Raw genomic sequence first — 18,993 nt, forward strand, 5'->3', positions numbered from 1 at the left:
CTCGATCCAGCAAGAGGTGCGAAGTAGTAGATGAGTTCCGGCAGTACGACGGCGTGGTGACGGTGTTGGTGAAGAACAATCTCCGCAGGGCTTCGCCTAAGCACTACGAAAACTATGACGGAGGATAAATAACTAGAGGGGACGGGGTTGCCAGCACACGGCTTGGTGTTTCTTGATGTCTTGGGTGCTAGCCCTACCCCTCTATTTATATGTTGAGCCTTGGGGTCGAAACTTGGAGTAAAAGCCTCCACAAAGTCGGTTTCACCCGAAAGGCAAGAGTCCTTCTCGGACACCAGGGCCAGACGCGTCTGGACCCAGACGCCAGGGACCCTGGCGTCTGGCCCCTGGACTCCGCAAAACTTCCTTTTGCGCTTTTCAAAAACCTTGTGGGCTTTCCCCTTTGGCCCAAATAAAGTGTTCTCGTACCCAAACATTTCGGGAAACATTTGAAACCCCTTTCGGTGAATTCCGGAACCCTTCCAGTGACCAAACACTATTATCCCATATATCAAACTTTATCTCCGGACCATTCCGGAGTTCCTTGTCATGTCCGTGATCTCATTCCAGACTCCGAACAACATTCGGTCACCAACATACATAACTCATATAGTACTATATTGTCAACGAACGTTAAGCGTGCGGACCTTACGGGTTCGAGAACTATGTAGACATGACTGAGACACCTCTCTGGTCAATAACCAATAGCGGGACCTGGATGCCCATATTGGCTCCTACATATTCTACGAAGATCTTTATCGGTCAGACCGCATAACAACATACGTTGTTCCCTTTGTCATCGGTATGTTACTTGCCCTCGATTCGATCGTCGGTATCTCAATACCTAGTTTAATCTCGTTACCAGCAAGTCTCTTTACTCGTTCCGTAATACATCATCCCGCAACTAACTCATTAGTTGCAATGCTTGCAAGGCTTATAGTGATGTGCATTACCGAGTGGGCCAAGAGATACCTCTCCTACAATCGGAGTGACAAATCCTAATCTCGAAATACGCCAACCCAACAAGTACCTTCGGAGACACCTGTAGAGCACCTTTATAATCACCCAGTTACGTTGTGACGTTTAGTGACACACAAAGTGTTCCTCCGGTAAACGGGAGTTGCATAATCTCATAGTCATAGGAACATGTATAAGTCATGAAGAAAGCAATAGCAACAAACTAAACGATCATTGTGTTAAGCTAACGGATGGGTCAAGTCAATCACATCATTCTCTAATGATGTGATCCCGTTAATCAAATGACAACTCATGTCTATGGTTAGGAAACATAACCATCATTGATTCAACGAGCTAGTCAAGTAGAGGCATACTAGTGACACTCTGTTTGTCTATGTATTCAAACAAGTATTATGTTTTCGGTTAATATAATTTTAGCATGAATAATAAACATTTATCATGATATAAGGAAATAAATAATAACTTTATTATTGCCTCTAGGGCATATTTTCTTCAAGGCGTGGTGCCAGATTCCTCCGTCGTTGTCGATGTTGTCATCGCCTCTGATGTCATGGCAGAGCCCCAGGTATGTCGCCGCCAGTATCGTTAGGTTTCCGAGGGCTGAGAGAGCAACAAGGAAGGGAAGGGAAGGGAAGGGAATGAGGCGAAGGACAATCTCGGGTGGATAGGGCTTGCCTGGTACCCAAGGTACCAGATCAAGAGAAAGTTGACTGAAGGGAGATGTCGTCACGCCTCGGATACGGGAATATCATCCCGGCGGCGGCCGGACCTAGGGCAGACGCCGCCAGAGAGGTCGCGACTCACGAGAGGAAAAATCGTGCAGCGTCGCCTGCTTCGCCTTCCCTAAAAGACCGAGGTTGGCCAGTTAACCAGAGAATGCCAATTTTGTTACGGGAGCGGCGGCCCATTCCCATTCGCGGAAACTGTTACGCTCAGAGGTTGATCCAACGGCCCAAAATTGATATGACTATCGATCCGACGACCGAAAACACTGATGGCCTTAGAGGGCTGGAACAGTGCTAGGTTGTAATGTGTCTAAAAATAAATAACTGAAATGGGAAAAGCCCATGTAACCACTTGGTTTTTTACAAACCAACGGCTTAACTTCTTGAGATCTAAAACCAGGTATCTAACCCCCTCATCTTTCTCAAACCATGTGAATCGGCTCTTAAAACAATCTTAGAGTGGATTATGTAGGCGGCATTGTTGACAGCGCCAAGCTGCTCAAGTTCACATCCAGCTGACACCAAAGCATCGATCCAGCGCGTTGGAAAGACACAATGCCCAACCTCGCGTGGGACGGTGACACCGACATGCACGTCGTGATGTTCCCCTTCCTTGCCTTCAGCCACATCATGTCGTTCATGCAGCTGGCGTGCATGTTCTTAGCTACGGCGAATGTACCCCGCATCGAATTCATGTCGGGCTCGCAGCCGACACAGTGCTAGTTGTGTCGCTGCTCTTCAGAGTGTTCGCCGGGGGTTCTCCTTGAGGGCGCCGAGAGCATGACCAAGGTCTCGCCGGACGGTCATGAGCTGCTCACGGTGGCCATCGACGGCACCAGACCACACGTGGTGGCCCATGGCCATGCTCATGGAGCTCTGCCCTGGCATGTATCGACCTCCCCTTGATGTAGACTAGACTAGATGGCGAGTCGTCGACGGCCTGATCTTTCACGGTACTAGCAGCAGGAACAAGAAATTTCGGTCGAGTAAAGATGCAAGATCGTAAGATCAGAAACTTATGTCGAGTAGGTTAGATCGACTCCACACGCAACAGCAACAAAATCCCTTCGAATCAGCAACAAAAATATTTGATGTCCCCCAACATGGGACATTTTCTGTAGTTTTATTAAACTCACGACTAAAACAAAAATCTAACCTGATACATCGGCCATAACCAGCCTTTTATATAGGCGTCACACGGCCAAACCGACCAACGAGAGAAACTAAAACGACACGAACTCTATATCAACTAATCTCTGTTATACGTATAGGAATCTCTCTCCTAACCATACTAAATAATGTTTTCCTAATAAAATAATATGGCTACGCTGATCACGTACATCTAACCCAACTTAACTACGACTCTTAGCAAAGTGAAACCCCAGTTGGAATTTCTCCAGCCAGGTTACAACTACACGGTGGTGTTCTGAAGTTTGGCTTGATGTCTTTCTTCCATGATTCAGCTAAGTGAATTTGAATACCAACAGAGCCAATATAAAGTATACACGAAGTCTGTGTAGATGCATGCGTTGGAGCTTTCAATTCCTTTGCACTGATACTATTGTGTTTCTCCGTTATCTTGAACATATGGCACGACCCTAGATATCTCCATGGTGTTTCTCTCTTTTCTAGTAGCTATAACACCAATGACCACGTCACCCCTACTTGTTCCCTAACTTCTACAGCGAGCCGTGCATGTACGGCTGCTACGTCCTCACTAGGTAGCCTTTTGAGACCAACGACGCCCTCGTAATCAATGTGTGTGTCTAGATGGAAGGCCGCTACATTAGCATCAACATCAGATCCCATGACACCAGAGCGCGGGGTGCTTCACGAACCACGCGGCGCTGTGCTTCATTGTGGAGGGGCTCACTGCCGGGCAATCAGCCGGTGCTTTCTGCAGACTAGTAAGTATGCGCATGCAACGCACATCTCGATCAAAGCATCTATAAAATTCGTGTGGGTACTGAATTCTGAGTTCATATTTAAATAAATTAACCTCTATGTAACGGAAGATCTCCTCGGTGAAATGAAGCTTACTGTATACTACTCCCTCCGTAGACAAATATATGAGTGAGTTCTATTTTCAACAACACATGAAAAATAGTAATAAACCCGTGTAATAGCAGCATCTATGACAACCATATAGAGATTTGAATAATAAAAATGAATGATAAAAAGTGCCTGCATGAAGCATTACACTGCTATACGATATTGGACCAAAGTAAACATATTTGCAATCCTTAATCTTGGCACATAGCATTGGCCTTGTTTCACGGGAGTTGTGCGGGTCATCTTCTTGATTAGGAACATTTGGCTTCAGGCCTTCAACTCTTCCGCCTAAACCATTTTCTTTTGTAAATAATCTGCAAAAGAAAGACCGAATTAGGTTGATAAATCAAACCACATAAAACAGAACGCCAGAACAATCAAATGTGTAAGTGCTTACCAAAGAGTGAATAAATCAATTTTGATTTATATATCACTAAAATCAGATATAATCTAGATGGAACTCGGATATGATACAAAGGAGAACTGGTTTACATAGAAGGTTGAAGATTTTAAGAAAAGATCAATCTATTTTTTTAGCAGGTGTGTTTCCAAACCAAATGATTTATATTGTGATTAAACTTGCCATGAGCATCCTTGGTTCAGTTGCTACCACAAAATATATATTATGAACACATGATGTTCTCAATTATGAAACCCATCCTCGTGTTGATGCCACAAAAAAAAAGAAATTAGTTGCTAAACATCCGTGGTTCAGTTCGTGCAGCAATGGGACATCCACAACCCTTTATCCTGGATGCTCTACACTACAGATGTTTGTAGTTCAGTTTTACATCCTTCTTCCCTAGGGTAGCAAATATATGTACATGATTCAGTGTTTTGGTGGATCAAGAGCTTTCCTATGTGAGATAGAGAAAACAAACAACAGAAAGAGGAGATTGAGAGGGAGAGAGACATGAAGGAGTAGACTGGTGCAGAGGAGACGGGAGGGCTTCGCTGGCAGCAGGGAGGAGACCAGTGCTCCGCGCAGACTCGACCTCGTTTGCCAGCATGTGACAGAGGACGGAGTGCTTGATCTCCTACCGGTGCCCACACCCAAAACTTAATCATGGACATAATCAGGATGGAAAGTTGCAGTTTTAATAGCAGAGAAACTTACATTAAACCCCCAACCTTGAGAAAATTTGTGAATAAAAAATCTCTTCAGGTGCTTAATTCAACATATTTTAGTCTTTGGACCGCTCAAGAATTTATGTTTTTGCCCTTTGCCTCTCGAGCTATCCCCATCTAGCTCCGCCACTGTAATTAGTTAATTAAAATGACTTAGTCAAAAAGGCATTCGGGTGTTGCATCCACCCAATGGGTTCTTTGTTATGTTGGCGGAAGAAATCCTTTCTTGTTGGCCCTTCAAAATAAAAATGTTTGGCAATGTTATCATTTTATATTTTAAGATAAGATGGTGCCCAACCTTGGCACAAACCACAAGAATACTTTTGTCCAACAAATTGTTATATACTCACATGGTCAGACAGCACAACATAAGTACACCAATGACTCAGAAAACAATTGTTCTTTTAAAAATGTATGGTAAGGCAAGATGGAATTTGGAAAGATATATAGAGGTACAGTATATACACAAATGCTTCCATCGTAGATCTCCATGCCCAATCCTTCTATAATATACAACTAAAAATAATATATTAAAAAAACAAGATAAAAGTGCAAAAAAGAGGAAAAGTCCCTTCTCCGATGCCACAAACAGGTCAAGGACTACCATATAGTGAGAAAGAAAATTTGATAGCATGAATAGAGTGATATCAGCTGACCAAAAATGATAGTTTTCAGACGCCAATAGAAGATATGAACTCAAGGGGCCATGCACATGATAGAAAATGGTACTGAAGCTTAGGTGAAGCAAATTACCCAAGAGAAAATATGTATTGACTGTCGAAAGAGTGTGACCAGGTCAGACCACCATATAAAAGAGCCTGACCAGCAGCAGACTTCAGAGGGAAGTTGATTTTACCCCTAAATAACTTGTACTTCCATTTGACATGCTCTAAATGCACTAATGAAATAATGTAGAACTCCTCTACAACTCTGGGGATTTAGTAATTAACTGCAGATTGTACAAAGTGTCAAATATGCGATTTAAGTAAAATGTAGAACAATGGAAGTACAAGTTATACGCCTGAATAAAGCATAACCTACAAGAATCACAAGGGCTAAAAATTCAGAACGCAGAAAATCTACATATGCCAAGAAGGTCCCTAACCAATAACCATGTGTACTTCCATATTGCGCAAACAGGGGATAAAAATTATTTGATCTGCAGTTAATCACCTAAGCATTGGGTTTACACACTGGTGCTACTTTTCTTTTACGTCCCAAACGGAACCATCATGTCTTTAGTTTCGTAAACAGCAGTAGACATGCATAAGAATCCTAGTACTAATTAACAATTGATAAAAGATGTCGATCAAGCTTCAGAAACTTAGCGGCTGCATATTGAGTTCCATAATTGTTTTCCTTGAAACCACAATCCATAACACCTGCATATATCTCACCTGGAGTATTATGACATACCCGTCTTCATGCCTTTGAGAGTATATATCACCTGCAAAATAGGACATGTGCTACTTAGATTCTATTTTTGATCTGACAAGGCACTGAATCAAATAATTCCTTTGCCCATGAGTCTAGGTTTCTAACAATTTACTGAGAAGGGCAAAAAAAGTGCAGCTTTTGTAGGACATGCCAAAACAGAAAAGTATACATGTAACAGAAGTGGGAAGGACGGAACCAGGGTGATGGTATTTATATGGAGGTTATGGAGCTGAATTTCTCCCTCTGTGTCTGGTTATGGGATAACCAATCTTCAGACATTTGAAAGATGGGCCTTTGTTCTGCCGTTTGTTGGGAAGATTTGCTCTTATGTAAGAAGGCAGTTAGATTAAAAATTGTGAACACAACTTGCCGCAGAGCTTAATCCATGTTTTGCCACAGAACAAAATACATAGCCTAGCATAGGTGTTCTAGAGTACATAACCTACCAGAAAAAAATCTGGAGGCAAAGAAGAAAGGATCATACATTAACGAAGAAAAGGGGCTAACCTCAGAATCCTGTTTTTTCAGTTGAAGTTTATCTCATGATTCATACTCATCATCCTGTGTCCCCTGCCTGGTTCACCACACTTATGATTACTGCAACTTCTTCCTTCTTCTCCCTGTCCGCTAATCTAGCAGGAAGTGGCGGTCGTGGTCTAGTAGGAAAACGTGGCCACGAACCCGCAAAATAGGATGGCGGCCAGCCCGGACCACAGCAGCCGCGTCGGTGATCTGGTCGGGAGGAAGGCTGGCAGTCATGATGGAAGGTCCGGCGGAGCTTTCATCCATGGCCATGGCGTCCTGCACGGGAACGAAGAGAGGGAGAGAGATCAGCGAGGAGAGGGAGGGAGAACGGAGGAGGAGGGCGTTGGGTACGGCTGAACGGAGGCCGGCGACAGCTTGCAGGAGCGCAGGCGGCGACCGAGGGTGGGGTGGATGGGGGGAAGCGCACGGGTGGAGGGGAAGGAGCAGCGACACGAGGTTTGCTGCTGATTCGTTCTTCCTTATCAGGTGGAATCGATCCGGTAATTAGGGAGTTGCGGGCGACGCCGCGGGGATCTATGGACGCGGAGCGCGCGGCGATGTCTGCCAGGCAGAACATTTGATCTCAAACGTTGATTGAGATGGCAGATTATTGATGTAATATGGTCAATTGGATGTGTTTAATTTGATTTGATCAGAGGGTCTGGGTTATTCTGTGTACAGTTTGTTGTGTGGCTTTAGACAAAATTATGTTTGCCTTTTTAATAGTAATATAGATATAGATATAGAAGTAGTATAGACATAGATCAAGGGCGACTAATAGCTCATCACCGTGTCGTTTGCGCGGGACCATCGTGCTGGGGTCGAGGTGGCACAGCGCAATGACGATTTATTTTATTTTTACAAAAACAACATACAACAGGCAGAAATCACGCTAATTTTTTTTATATAAATACATCCATTTGACATTTTGACTACACAACGCTCAGACGGGCGCGAGGATATGAGCGACGCTGTATGTAGGACGATGGCAGACAAATGTTAGAGTAGTTTCAATGAGATGATCCATTTTGTTTGCCTGCATCTGTTTGCGTGTTGGCCTAAACCCAAATGCGGACGCCAGTCGACTTATTTTCGGTCCAAAACTGCGTCTGAAATGCATCGGCGCGGAGGCGAAGCGGACGCGCCGCGCGTCTTCTGGGTGTCCGCCGCGGCCCCACTTGTAGGCCCCAACTACCGCTCGTCGTTTAATTTATGACGGCCACCGACAGCGGGCCCACTAGTCAGCAAGTGGACGCGTCATTTTTTAACCACACGTGTGGCGGGGGCCGACCTCATCCACTTCCATCCACATCTGCCCTCCCACCACCCCCTTGTGCTTCCTCGCCGGCGACGCCACCAAAACCCTAGCAAAGCAATGGGCCTCTTCGGCAGAAGCAGCGGGAAGGGCAAGGGCAATGGCACCCTCGGCACCTCATCCTCCCGTGCTCCTCCTCCGCCGCCGGCGTGTTTCCGCCCATGTCGCCGGCGTTTGCACATCCCGGTGCACCAAGCGCAGTAGCACTGGGAGTACAGGCAGTCGCTGCCCTACCCCGACGTCACGTTGCCGCACCGCTGGCACCTGGATCCGCAGCGGATCCCGATGCCGGCGGTTCTGCGAATCCCAGCGGGCGCACGACGAGGGGGTGCGTAGGCGCTGGGCGCAGCTCACGCCAGAGCAGCGACGGATGCCCGAGTACGCCGCCGACTCTCTCAACTGGGAGGCTTGGTTTGCCCTCGAACACGAGGAGCAACGATGGGTCGGCGTCGACGCCATCTCGCCACCGTTTCAACTGTCGCCCTCGCGGGTAGAGCCGGAGGAAATGGAGGCGGAGTACCAAGCCGCCCTTAAGGAGGCCCTGCAGCATGCGTAGGAGGCTAGCCGGCTCGAGGAGGACGCGCACTGGGATGGTCTGGAGTAAGCCCTTGCCTTGTCGGCAGCGGGGGACACCGTCCACACACCGCTCTTCGTCCCGCCTCTGCCACCGCCGTCGCCCGTCGAGCCCAAGCCGGAGCCGGAGCCGACGCGGAAGCGCTCTCTGCCTCCACCCACTTGGCCGGAGGAGGCCTACACGTGGACCGACCAATACCGTGAGTAATTGAGCGCGCCTCCTGTCCACGACATCAGAGGAGGAGACGGTCCATCTTGAGCGCTGGAGTTGGAGTTGCTCTTAGGGGGAAGGGAGGAATTGGGCGGACGTGGTACTGTCAACCGTGCCAGGTCAACGTACAGAACCTGGGCATTTTTTTTACGACCTGGGCTGGTTACGTGGACTTGTTTCGCCCCAAGGCCCAACAAATCCAACAAGGCCTGCCGCTCCCGCCGCCGCCGGCGCTCTCCTACCCGGAGCTCGCCCCCCTTCCCCGCCGCCGCCACTCCCACCCGCTGCGGTGCTCCCCCTCCCGCCACACGCCGCCGCGCCTCCATTGCCGCCGTCGCCCGTCGCCCGCCCCCATCTCTGTCGCGACTGCTCTCTCGGCTCGGCAGGCGCCGAGGATGGAGAGCGGAGGAAGCAGAGGCCAGGGATGCCGCCGGGGAGGGGATTATTAGGCGGCGCTCAGCTGCGGCCTGTGTCGGCTTCCACTCTTCGTGTAGCCAAACCGAGGTACATCCCCAATCTTGGGAGCTGATTTCCCCCAATACAATCTTCAGTGTTACCGCCGCCGTTTGCTGAATCTGTAGTACAAGACCGCGTTGATTTGATTTATCCATCCATGGCAGGCAACACGCAGATGCTCCGCCTTGCAAGAATCTGTACTGCAAGGCCGCGTTCAGGCCGTGCCGTATTTGCGCTCCTCGCCTGTCCGCCACCCTGTATTGCCTCTCACAGCTTGGACCACAAGTATCATGATGCTATCAAGTGCACCGGTGGCAAAGATACCGGATTCTCGAACCGGAAATCGCATGTCGTTACTCGTGGCGCTTGCTTCTCCACCGCTACCGAAACGGTTCTCGTCCAAGCCCGGGACTCGTCTCTGCTAGCATCGGAGATAGAAACTGGGACCGACCAGCAGAGGTTCGATGATGCGTGGAGGGCCTACGAGAAGCACCTTCACATGGACGGGCTCCCGAGAAAGTCTGTTCTGAGCAAGCTCATCACTGGCTTCGCGGCGACCTGTGACACTCACAGGCTTAACCAGTCATACAATGTGGTTGATCGCGCATTTCAAGAGAGGCATGAACTGCTGGAGAAGGAGGCCCTGATTTACCTGTCCCTTATTCTTGCACGGTGCGCTCTTCCTTATCTTGCTGTAAATGTTGTGAGGAAGCTGGTGAAGATTGAAGCATACCCACCCGTTGCAGCATGGTCTGCAATTATAGCACACATGTGTCAGACTGCAACCGGCTCATTTCTTGCTGCCGACATGGTAATGGAGATCGGATACCTTTTCCAGAACAATAGAGTTGATCCGCGGAAGAAGAGCAACCGTCCACTGCTAGCAATGAAGCCCAATTCATTTACCTTCAGCATTGTTCTGACTGCATCCCTCCTGTTTGGTACTACTAAAAAGGCGGAGCAGCTTCTCGAATTAATGCCTAGGATAGGGGTGAAACCTGAAGCCAGCTTGTTGGTTGTCATGGCTCGCATATATGAAAAGAATGGACACAAAGATGAGATTCAGAAGTTGAAGAGGCATGTAGATGAGGCCTGTGGTCTCAGTGAATCAGAGTTCAGGCAGTACTATGATTGCCTGCTCTCCTGCCATTTGAAATTCGGGGATTTGGATTCTGCTGTGGATATGGTACTGGATATGCTTAAAAAGGGTAACAACGCAAAGCGGTCACTAGAAGCAGCTAAAGCAGTTCTTGAAGCAGTCGAATCTAACAAATTGTATCTTCCTTATGAGAAAACGGGCCCTGAAAATTCAGGTTCCCCAGATAAACCTCTGTCTACTGATCGCCAAATGCAAAATTACTCTTCATTCTTCAAAGATAAGAGCTTTGCAAGGTTTGAATTAGAGGCGAGAGAATTACACAAGCTATTATCAGATAAGCTGCAGGAACAGGTTGGACTGGTAAAATCTGAACATGGTGTCCTCCATCCAACTGAAACAATGTATGCCAAACTAGTCAAAGCTTTCTTGGAAGCAGATAAGATCAGTGCATTGGCATCGTTTCTTGTGAAGGCAAGCAAAGAGGATTCACCTGTGTCTGTTGAGAGCTCCTTTGTTGTACAAGTGATAAATGCATGCATTTCTCTTGGGTTATTAGAGCAAGCACATGACCTTCTTGACGAGATGAGATTTTCTGGAGTTAGAGTTGGTTCTTCCATTTATTCGTCACTCCTAAAAGCTTACTGCAAAGAGGAGAATCATGAAGATGATATAACTGCACTTTTGAAGGATGCTCAACAGGCAGGAATCCAGCTTGATTCAAGCTGCTACGAAGATTTGATACAATCCAGGGCACATCACAATAACACCACAGGCGCTCTCCATCTTTTTAAAGAGATGAAGAGCTCAAACATTCAAAAATCTGTTAACAGGGAGTTTGAGATGCTAGTACAAAGCTGTGATAGCAATGAAGCTGCTTTGACGGCTAAGCTAGTGGAAGAAGTCAAAAGTGGCCATACAGTTAATCATGCCCTTCATGACTGGAACAATGTTATACATTTTTTCTGTAAGAAGAGATTAATGCACGATGCTCACAAAGCACTGAGCAAGATGCGTGTTTTAGGCCACACGCCAAATGCACAAACTTTCCATTGTTTAGTAACTGCTTATGCTGCTGTTGGTGGCAAGTATGTGGAGGTGACAGATTTGTGGGGCGAAATGAAAGTTCTGGCCAACTCCAACTCGATGAAATTTGATCAGGAACTGTTGGACTCTCTGTTGTATTGCTTTGTGAGAGGTGGTTTCTTCCTTCGAGCAATGGAAGTTATAGAATTGATGGAAAAGTGCGAGATGTTTATAGATAAATACAAGTACAAGTCCCTGTGGCTTAAATATCATAGAACATTGTACAAAGGTAAGGCTCCTAAGGTGCAAACAGAAGCTCAACTGATAAGGAGAGAAGCAGCACTACATTTCAAGAGATGGATTGGGTTGACATGAAAGTGAGATTTTGGAAGCATTGAAGCACGTGTGGCATAGTGTTTTTGGGACTAGCATGGTTGGAAACCAATGTATGGATGCCTCTATCTTTGATCCTTCCCCAGTTCCCTCCCCATCTCATTATCAGGCTAGACTTTCCCATGAAGATAGACCTGCTCTGAGGATGATGATTCTGGTTTGTAGCTGTGCCAGCTGCCGTGCTACAGGAATAAATCGCTTGCCAGATCATGCTTCCTCCAGATCAGAAACCCCGGTGGCCAATGTCGTCCAGTTTTGGTATGTTGTTTTTGAGTTGAAGTTCTGCAATAGCCATTTGTTCTAGTGGACCTAGCCATACGTGTATGTACAATCTGAGACAAGATGTACATGAACATAGAACAGCAGCGGAAAATCTGTATGCAATGCTGTCCAGTGTTCAAGTTGAAACAGGTCGTTGGATGGAAGGATGATGTGAGCGTGCAATGATATAACAAGAAAATATACATGGTTTACTTGGTATTACTTGAATAATATTGATAAGCCTTGACCTATTTGGAACTGCATTGATGCTTCTATGGAAAAAAGATGTCAGCAACGGATTTGTCTTGTTTTGTAAGTTAACATGGTCTGTGCACTAGTGTTAAGGTTTCAGTTAAGATATTTTTTCCTCCGTGGGAAAAGGATATTTTGTTACCAGTGATATAACCAAATTTGCTACAATTTGTGCTTATGTAATAGGCAAATTTACCTTTTCTGGCTATGCATCTAGATAATACTACTTGTCTTTTTTGTTCGTAATTATTCTATGATACTAACAGTTGTTGATAATACTACTTGTCTTTTTTGTATGCAAATTTTGTGACCAAATATATCTAGTCATCTTTTTCAAATAGTACTGTTCATATGATGCGACTGAACCAAATATCTCAGACTGTATATGTAGGTATACCTCCGTCCAGAAATAACTGTCGCTTAAACGGATGTATCTAGACGTATTTCAGTGCTAGATACATCCGTTGAGCGACAGTTATTTCTGGGCGGAGGGAGTATAATTTGGTTTGATTGAGATCGTGTTTTGAACCATGCATTGTATCTAAGAATATTGACAAACTATGTTCTTCTGTCAGCTTATGTACTTGTTTGCGTCTCATTGATGATGATTGTAACCCTACTTTGATTTAACAGATCTCACCCTTTCTTCGTAAGGAAAAAACCTAGCTCACTTATTGTAGCAAATATTTCGTACCCGTCAGTAAGTCACTAACCATCATGTGTCTCGCCTGCCTTTAGTTCTGACTAATGTGTAGGGCATGTACAAATCATATGAGTCAGTCTTTTGATTAACTGTATACAAGCAATCACGACATCTGAACAAAACCAGCTTTCTTAATCATGCCTGATCATTGCTGGTTTATTAGTTGATGGCCTGTTTTTGTCCTCATTTGCATATTAAATTGCATCAATTAATGTATTCCCAGGATTTTTTTAATTGTGCAACTTGCCTATTTCTCAGAGACAAATCTCAAGCTGACACATGCACCAGGTTTCACATTTGCTGATTGAATCTTGACGAGGTAAACAGATCAGAGTCTTACCTGCTTGCTGGTTCTGTGCATCATCATCCATCACGGCCAGTAAGCAAGCTGCAGGCTTGCTTATTAATGAATGGTTGCATCAGAGCCAATGCCATCCTATAGTAAAAATAATACTACAGAACAGACTTTTTGGACTGTGCTATCTAGTGGACATAGTTTATGCAAGCTCCCCTCACTGTTAGTGTGATATAAGAAAATGGTTCTTCTTATCTTTCGCGGGGAAGAAGCCGATGCTTCAGTAGGAAAATACTCTTCAGTTTTCAACCATTTCACTGCGTCCATTCAGTTCTCAACATTCTGCTCATTTCTGCATCCATTCTCTTGATATCTAGTAAGCATATCCTTTAATCAATAGAGTAGACATTTCATCCTTCTTCTTATCTTAACCTTTCTGAACTCATACCTTACTTGCACCTGCTGATCGCGCAGACTCGTTTCATGATTGGTGAGCCTGTTCTTATTTTTGTTGGACTGCTTAGCAAAGATATCCTGTTGGGAGGGAACAATTCATTCGAACACATCCTGTTCTGCTGCAGCAGTCTAATCAATTTAACTTATTCAGGTATTTTCTCTAGTTCAGATAGCTCTATTTAGTGTTACTTTTTGTTGTATTCATTGAAGCAGTTTTCTTTCAAGGGAAGCATACTTCACCTTCTCTTTTTCCCCTTCTATATGTGTTGCAGTGCGGCTTCCTTTGGTTATTTGCTGACAATCCTCTGCTATCTCTTCTATATGTCAGTCTAGTCAACCAATTACCTTCCATCTTCCTTGGGTTCGGCCATCGAGATCTTAAGTAGTCATGGGTTGATCGAGATCTTAAAGTGGTGATTGGTTGACCACTGGAGCAATCTGCTTCCGTGTTTATCGGCTGGTGTTACCAACTATTTATTTCTTGCTTTAAGGTTGGTTTCAAAGGTAATATTTGTACTGTATTCCAGATCTTCCATCTTTCTTTCCATGGTATTACTACAATGAAATGAAATGTGTTATTGTGACTCCTATGCTACCGTGAGAAAAAATCATTGTTGAGGAAATCGCTAACTGGTAGCTGCTCGGTTGGCTGGCGAGTAGGGGATTAATAGGCTAATTGGCAAGTTAATTAGCCATTTAATCAATTAATTGGATGATTTATCAGTTTATTGCCTACTCGGTGACCCTACGAGTAAGGATTAATCGGCAAGTTAACTGGTTAATGAACAGGTAAAAAAATTAATTAGAGTTATTTGTCTTTAAGATGGATAACCAGATAAAGATTGAACTGCTAGAAATCTCATGATGGTTGAACTAATTGAATATTACTTGAGGTTTAGTAAAACATACGGAAGGAATCATAGTAACTTATGGACTAAAAGAAATGATATAGAACAGAAGGACACAATGCTAAGTCAAGGGTTGATACTTCAATAGTAAAAGCTAAAATAGCAAAAGCGGGTACACGCTACTGTTGAATTTATCAAACATGGATGCAGATTTTTTTTTCCTTGCACCTTTCCTGTGGAGTTGAGTATATTGATTTATGATCAAATTACTCTGTCTATTTGCATTATGCATGCATTAATAACGTTCCTACTTACGCTACTATACTATACAGTACAAAAGCCTAAGTGATTGGCTGGTCCCATTGTTCAGAACTTGTACTGACATGCATGCTGTGCAAAGCGCACTAGAGCCATTATTGAAGTTCCGTAGCTCAGCCTCCTGTAGACTATTTTATTCAGGATTTAAACAGCAAACCAATGTCATTGTCTCTGACTTTCAGTTACAAGGATATGAATTTAGTTAACTTTCTTTTTGAGGAATGAATTTAGTGAACATTGTCTACCTTTTGAACCGTATTAACACATGTTGTGTATTTGTTGCCAGCCTGCAAATTTGCCAACACTTCCAGAGAAATTCATTTGTAAATTGGTGGATTAAACTCATCAAGTTTGTCTGATGGCAGCCATACTGGGATCTCTTGTTGGATCATGTGCCAAAAGATTGCAAGAAATAATTAAAGAAGAGGCGGTTCTTATTCTAGGGGTAAATAAAGGTCTTAGAGACCTGCAGCGAACAATGACTCAAATACAATGCTTTCTCAATGATGCTGAAGAAAGGAGGACAGAAGAGTCAGCAGTCAACAATTGGCTTGGTGAGCTGAAAGATGCTATGTATTATGCTGATGACATTATCGACTTGGTGAGATTTGAAGGAGGCAAGTTACTAGCTGAACATAATTCTTCATCAACGAAGGTAACCAAATGTGGTGGAATTTCATTTTTCACATGCATTCCCAATTGTAAGAAACGTCATGATGTTGCCATAAAAATCAGAGATTTCAATGGAGAACCTGAGAAGATTTCAGAGTTGGGGGCAAGATTTTTAAAGCTCCAGAGTATGCACTATGCAGCATAAAGCGGAAGCTCCACTGGTGAAGCAGATGAGAACTTGCCACCTTGTGGAGCCTAATCTTGTGGGAAAGGAAACTTTACATGCTTGCACAAGGTTGGTTGAACTGGTGCTTCCACAAAAGAAAAGGAAGGCGTACAAGGTTGGTATTACTGGAACAGGAGGGGTTGGGAAGACAACTCTGGCTCAGAAAATATATAATGACCAAAAAATAAAAGGAGCATTTAGCAACCGAGCATGGATCTGTGTTTCTCAGGAGTACTCTGAAGTCGCTCTATTGAAAGAAGTGGTTCGAAATTTTGGTGTACATCAAGAGCAAGGTGAAAGTGTGGGAGAGCTCAGCAGCAAGCTTGCAGAGGCCATTCGAGGAAAAAGTTTCTTTCTTGTGCTAGATGATGTTTGGCAGCCTCAGGTGTGGACCAATCTGCTGAGAGTTCCATTACATGCTGCTGCAACCGGAGTAATTCTAGTAACCACTCGACATGATACAGTTGCACATGTAATTGGGGTGGAGGATGTGCATCGAGTTGAGTTGATGGCATTAGATGTAGGATGGGAACTGCTCTGGAAGAGTATGAACATTAATCAAGAAAATGATGTGCAAAACCTTCGGCATATAGGCTTGGAAATTGTGTGTAAATGTGGCGGACTTCCCCTTGCAATCAAAGTTACTGCTAGTGTTCTAGCAACTAAAGAGAGAACTCAGAATGAGTGGAGAAAGATTATGGAGAGAAGTGCATGGTCTATGTGCAATCTTCCAATCGAGCTCAGAGGTGCTCTGTATTTGAGTTACGATGATCTGCCACGGCATTTGAAGCAATGCTTCCCCTATTTGACCTTATATCCAGAAGATCAGTACATGTACCGTGATGATCTTATCAGGCTTTGGATTGCTGAAGGCTTTGTTGAGGAGCATAAAGAACAACTTCTGGAAGATACAGCTGAAGAATATTACTATGAGTTGATGTATAGGAATCTACTGTAACTAGACCCTTTGCGTTTTGACCGTAGCATGTGCAAAATGCATGATCTCTTGAGGCAACTTGCTCAACACTTTTCAAGAGACGAAAATTATTGTGGTGACCCACAATCATTACAGGTTACAACTCTGTCCAAGCTACGGCGTGTTTCAGTTGTCACTGACAAAGATTCTTTAATGCTCCCCAATGTGGACAAAGAGAAGATTAGAGCAAGGACACTGTTAATTCATTCTACTAAGAAATTGAGTGTTGAAAATACAATTTTCAAGAGGCTACCATGCATCAGAGTTTTAGATCTGACTGGTTCATCTATAAAAAGCATTCCAGATTGTGTTGGTGGTTTGATCCATCTACGACTTCTTGATCTAGATGAGACAGCCATATCTTGTCTTCCAGAGTCAATCGGTTCTTTGACAAACCTTCAGATACTGAACTTGCAAAGGCGCAAAGCTCTGCACAGCCTTCCTTCTTCGATCACACAATTGTGCAATTTAAGGCACCTTGGTCTAGGTGGTACACCGATAAATCAGGTGCCAAAAGGGATAGGTAAACTAGAATTCCTCAATGATCTGGAAGGATTTCCTATTGGTGGTACAAGTGATGACGCTAATACACAAGATGGATGGAAGTTGGAAGAGTTAGGGCATCTTTGGCAGCTAAGGCAGCTTCACATGATCAAATTGGAAAGAGCAGCTCCTAGTACGGCAAATTCTTCATTGTTAGGAGGCAAAAGTATCTCAAATTTTTGAATCTTTGGTGCAGTCAACGTAAAGAAGAACCAAATTCAGATGATATCAGCAATATTGAGAAGATTTTTGAGCAGCTAGTCCCTCCACTCAACTTGGAAAAGCTTATTATTGTTAAATTCTTTGGTCGAAGGTATCCCACCTGGCTTGGTACCATTATCCATTTGTCTTCAACAACATATTTGAACCTTATCGACTGCAAATACTGTGCGCATCTTCCAGCAATTTGGCAGCTAGCCAGCCTGAGATATCTGAAAATTGTTGGAGCAACCGCAATTACCAAGATCGGACCCGAATTTGTTGGATGCGGGGAGGCTAATCCCATAGAATCCATGGAGGCAGTTGCCTTCCCCAAGCTTGAATACCTCGTCATCAAAGATATGCCCAACTGGAGCGAGTGGTCCTTTGTTGAAGAAGAAGAAGATGCAATGGCAGCAGCTACGGAAGGGGGAGTGACTGCGACGTCTCCCCCGATGCAGCTGTTGCCATGCCTGAAGAGGTTGGAGCTTCTTGGCTGCCCCAAGCTGAGAGCTCTCCCACGAACCTGAAAGAGCTTTTTATTATTGGCGCAAGCTTCTTGAAGGCAGTGGAGGACCTCCCTTTCGTGGAGAGTGTCTTGATCTCGGGATGTCAAGTCCTGGAGAGGGTCTCGAACCTTCCTCGACTGAGGGAGCTACGTATAAATGATTTCCCAGAATTGTGGCATGTTGACGGGCTGGCAAGCTTGCAGCAGCTGTGGTTGACAGAGAATACGCTGGAGATCTCTTCTTTACTATGGGTGCCAGGGCTGCAACAACAGTGCCGTCAGCTTCACGGCCATGGGGAAGACCCGTTGGATGTCTACCAATGGCTTCAGTAGATTAGATGCCCAATTTGTGGTGGCATCTCAAGGCACAGACAGTTTGGATTATTAGATGCTCTGCTTCGACTCGGTAATGTGCGTGCTCTGTTTTATCGTGCCATTTGTGTTCTCAAGTGATGGTAGATGTCTTGAGCTTCCAAGAATACGGTGTGTGTTCAAGTGTAAGCTGGTGGTAGCCAGTTTCTGTGTGCAAGCGACATTCAGTTTTTCTCTTGTCTGTTTTGTCCCGAATTTTGAAGCTGGATATGTATGGGTTTATCTCTAGAGTTGAATTTTCAAATGGCGGTGTTGGTATGATGTAACTGAACCAAATATCTCAGATTGTATCTGAATGCATGGGTCACCTTCGTATATAATTTTGTTTGATTGAGACCGTGCATAATATTGGTGCATCTGGGAAAATTGACAAGCTATGCCTACAACATTGCTTGCTACAATTTTATTCTTGAATCATGTGGAAAGCCGGCTCACTGTTCATAACTCATGTAATATTCAGTGTCGGAGAACCAGTTTTACAAATAACTGTTCCTTGTTGTAAATAAACCAAAG

The 18,993-nt window shown here is 44.6% G+C and overlaps 1 protein-coding gene and 1 pseudogene across 2 annotated transcripts; both read left to right on the forward strand.

Annotated features, from left to right (window-relative positions):
- The first annotated feature begins 9,029 nt into the window (after positions 1–9,029).
- LOC125511530 (Pentatricopeptide repeat (PPR) superfamily protein) lies at positions 9,030–12,392 on the forward strand. The gene is made up of 2 exons (XM_048676919.2): positions 9,030–9,445; positions 9,562–12,392. Exon 2 carries the CDS (start codon positions 9,573–9,575, stop codon positions 11,892–11,894), a length of 2,322 nt encoding a protein of 773 aa, XP_048532876.2. The 5' UTR covers positions 9,030–9,445; positions 9,562–9,572; the 3' UTR covers positions 11,895–12,392.
- A 454-nt stretch (positions 12,393–12,846) lies between these two features.
- On the forward strand, positions 12,847–18,889 carry LOC125511529 (putative disease resistance protein RGA4; annotated as a pseudogene). Its single transcript, XR_015603072.1, has 4 exons — positions 12,847–13,799; positions 13,898–14,030; positions 14,152–14,383; positions 15,332–18,889. The product of XR_015603072.1 is annotated as a putative disease resistance protein RGA4 (transcript).
- The last annotated feature ends 104 nt before the right edge of the window (positions 18,890–18,993 follow it).

The sequence above is a fragment of the Triticum urartu genome, chromosome 5A, assembly GCF_056163025.1.
Source record: "Triticum urartu cultivar PI428250 chromosome 5A, HENAU_Tu73, whole genome shotgun sequence".
In the NCBI taxonomy this organism is placed as follows: Eukaryota; Viridiplantae; Streptophyta; class Magnoliopsida; order Poales; family Poaceae; genus Triticum; species Triticum urartu.

Excerpts from the sequence above, each read along its gene's own strand:
- LOC125511530 (XM_048676919.2), top strand. The coding sequence starts at position 9,573 with ATGCTCCGCCTTGCAAGAATCTGTACTGCAAGGCCGCGTTCAGGCCGT.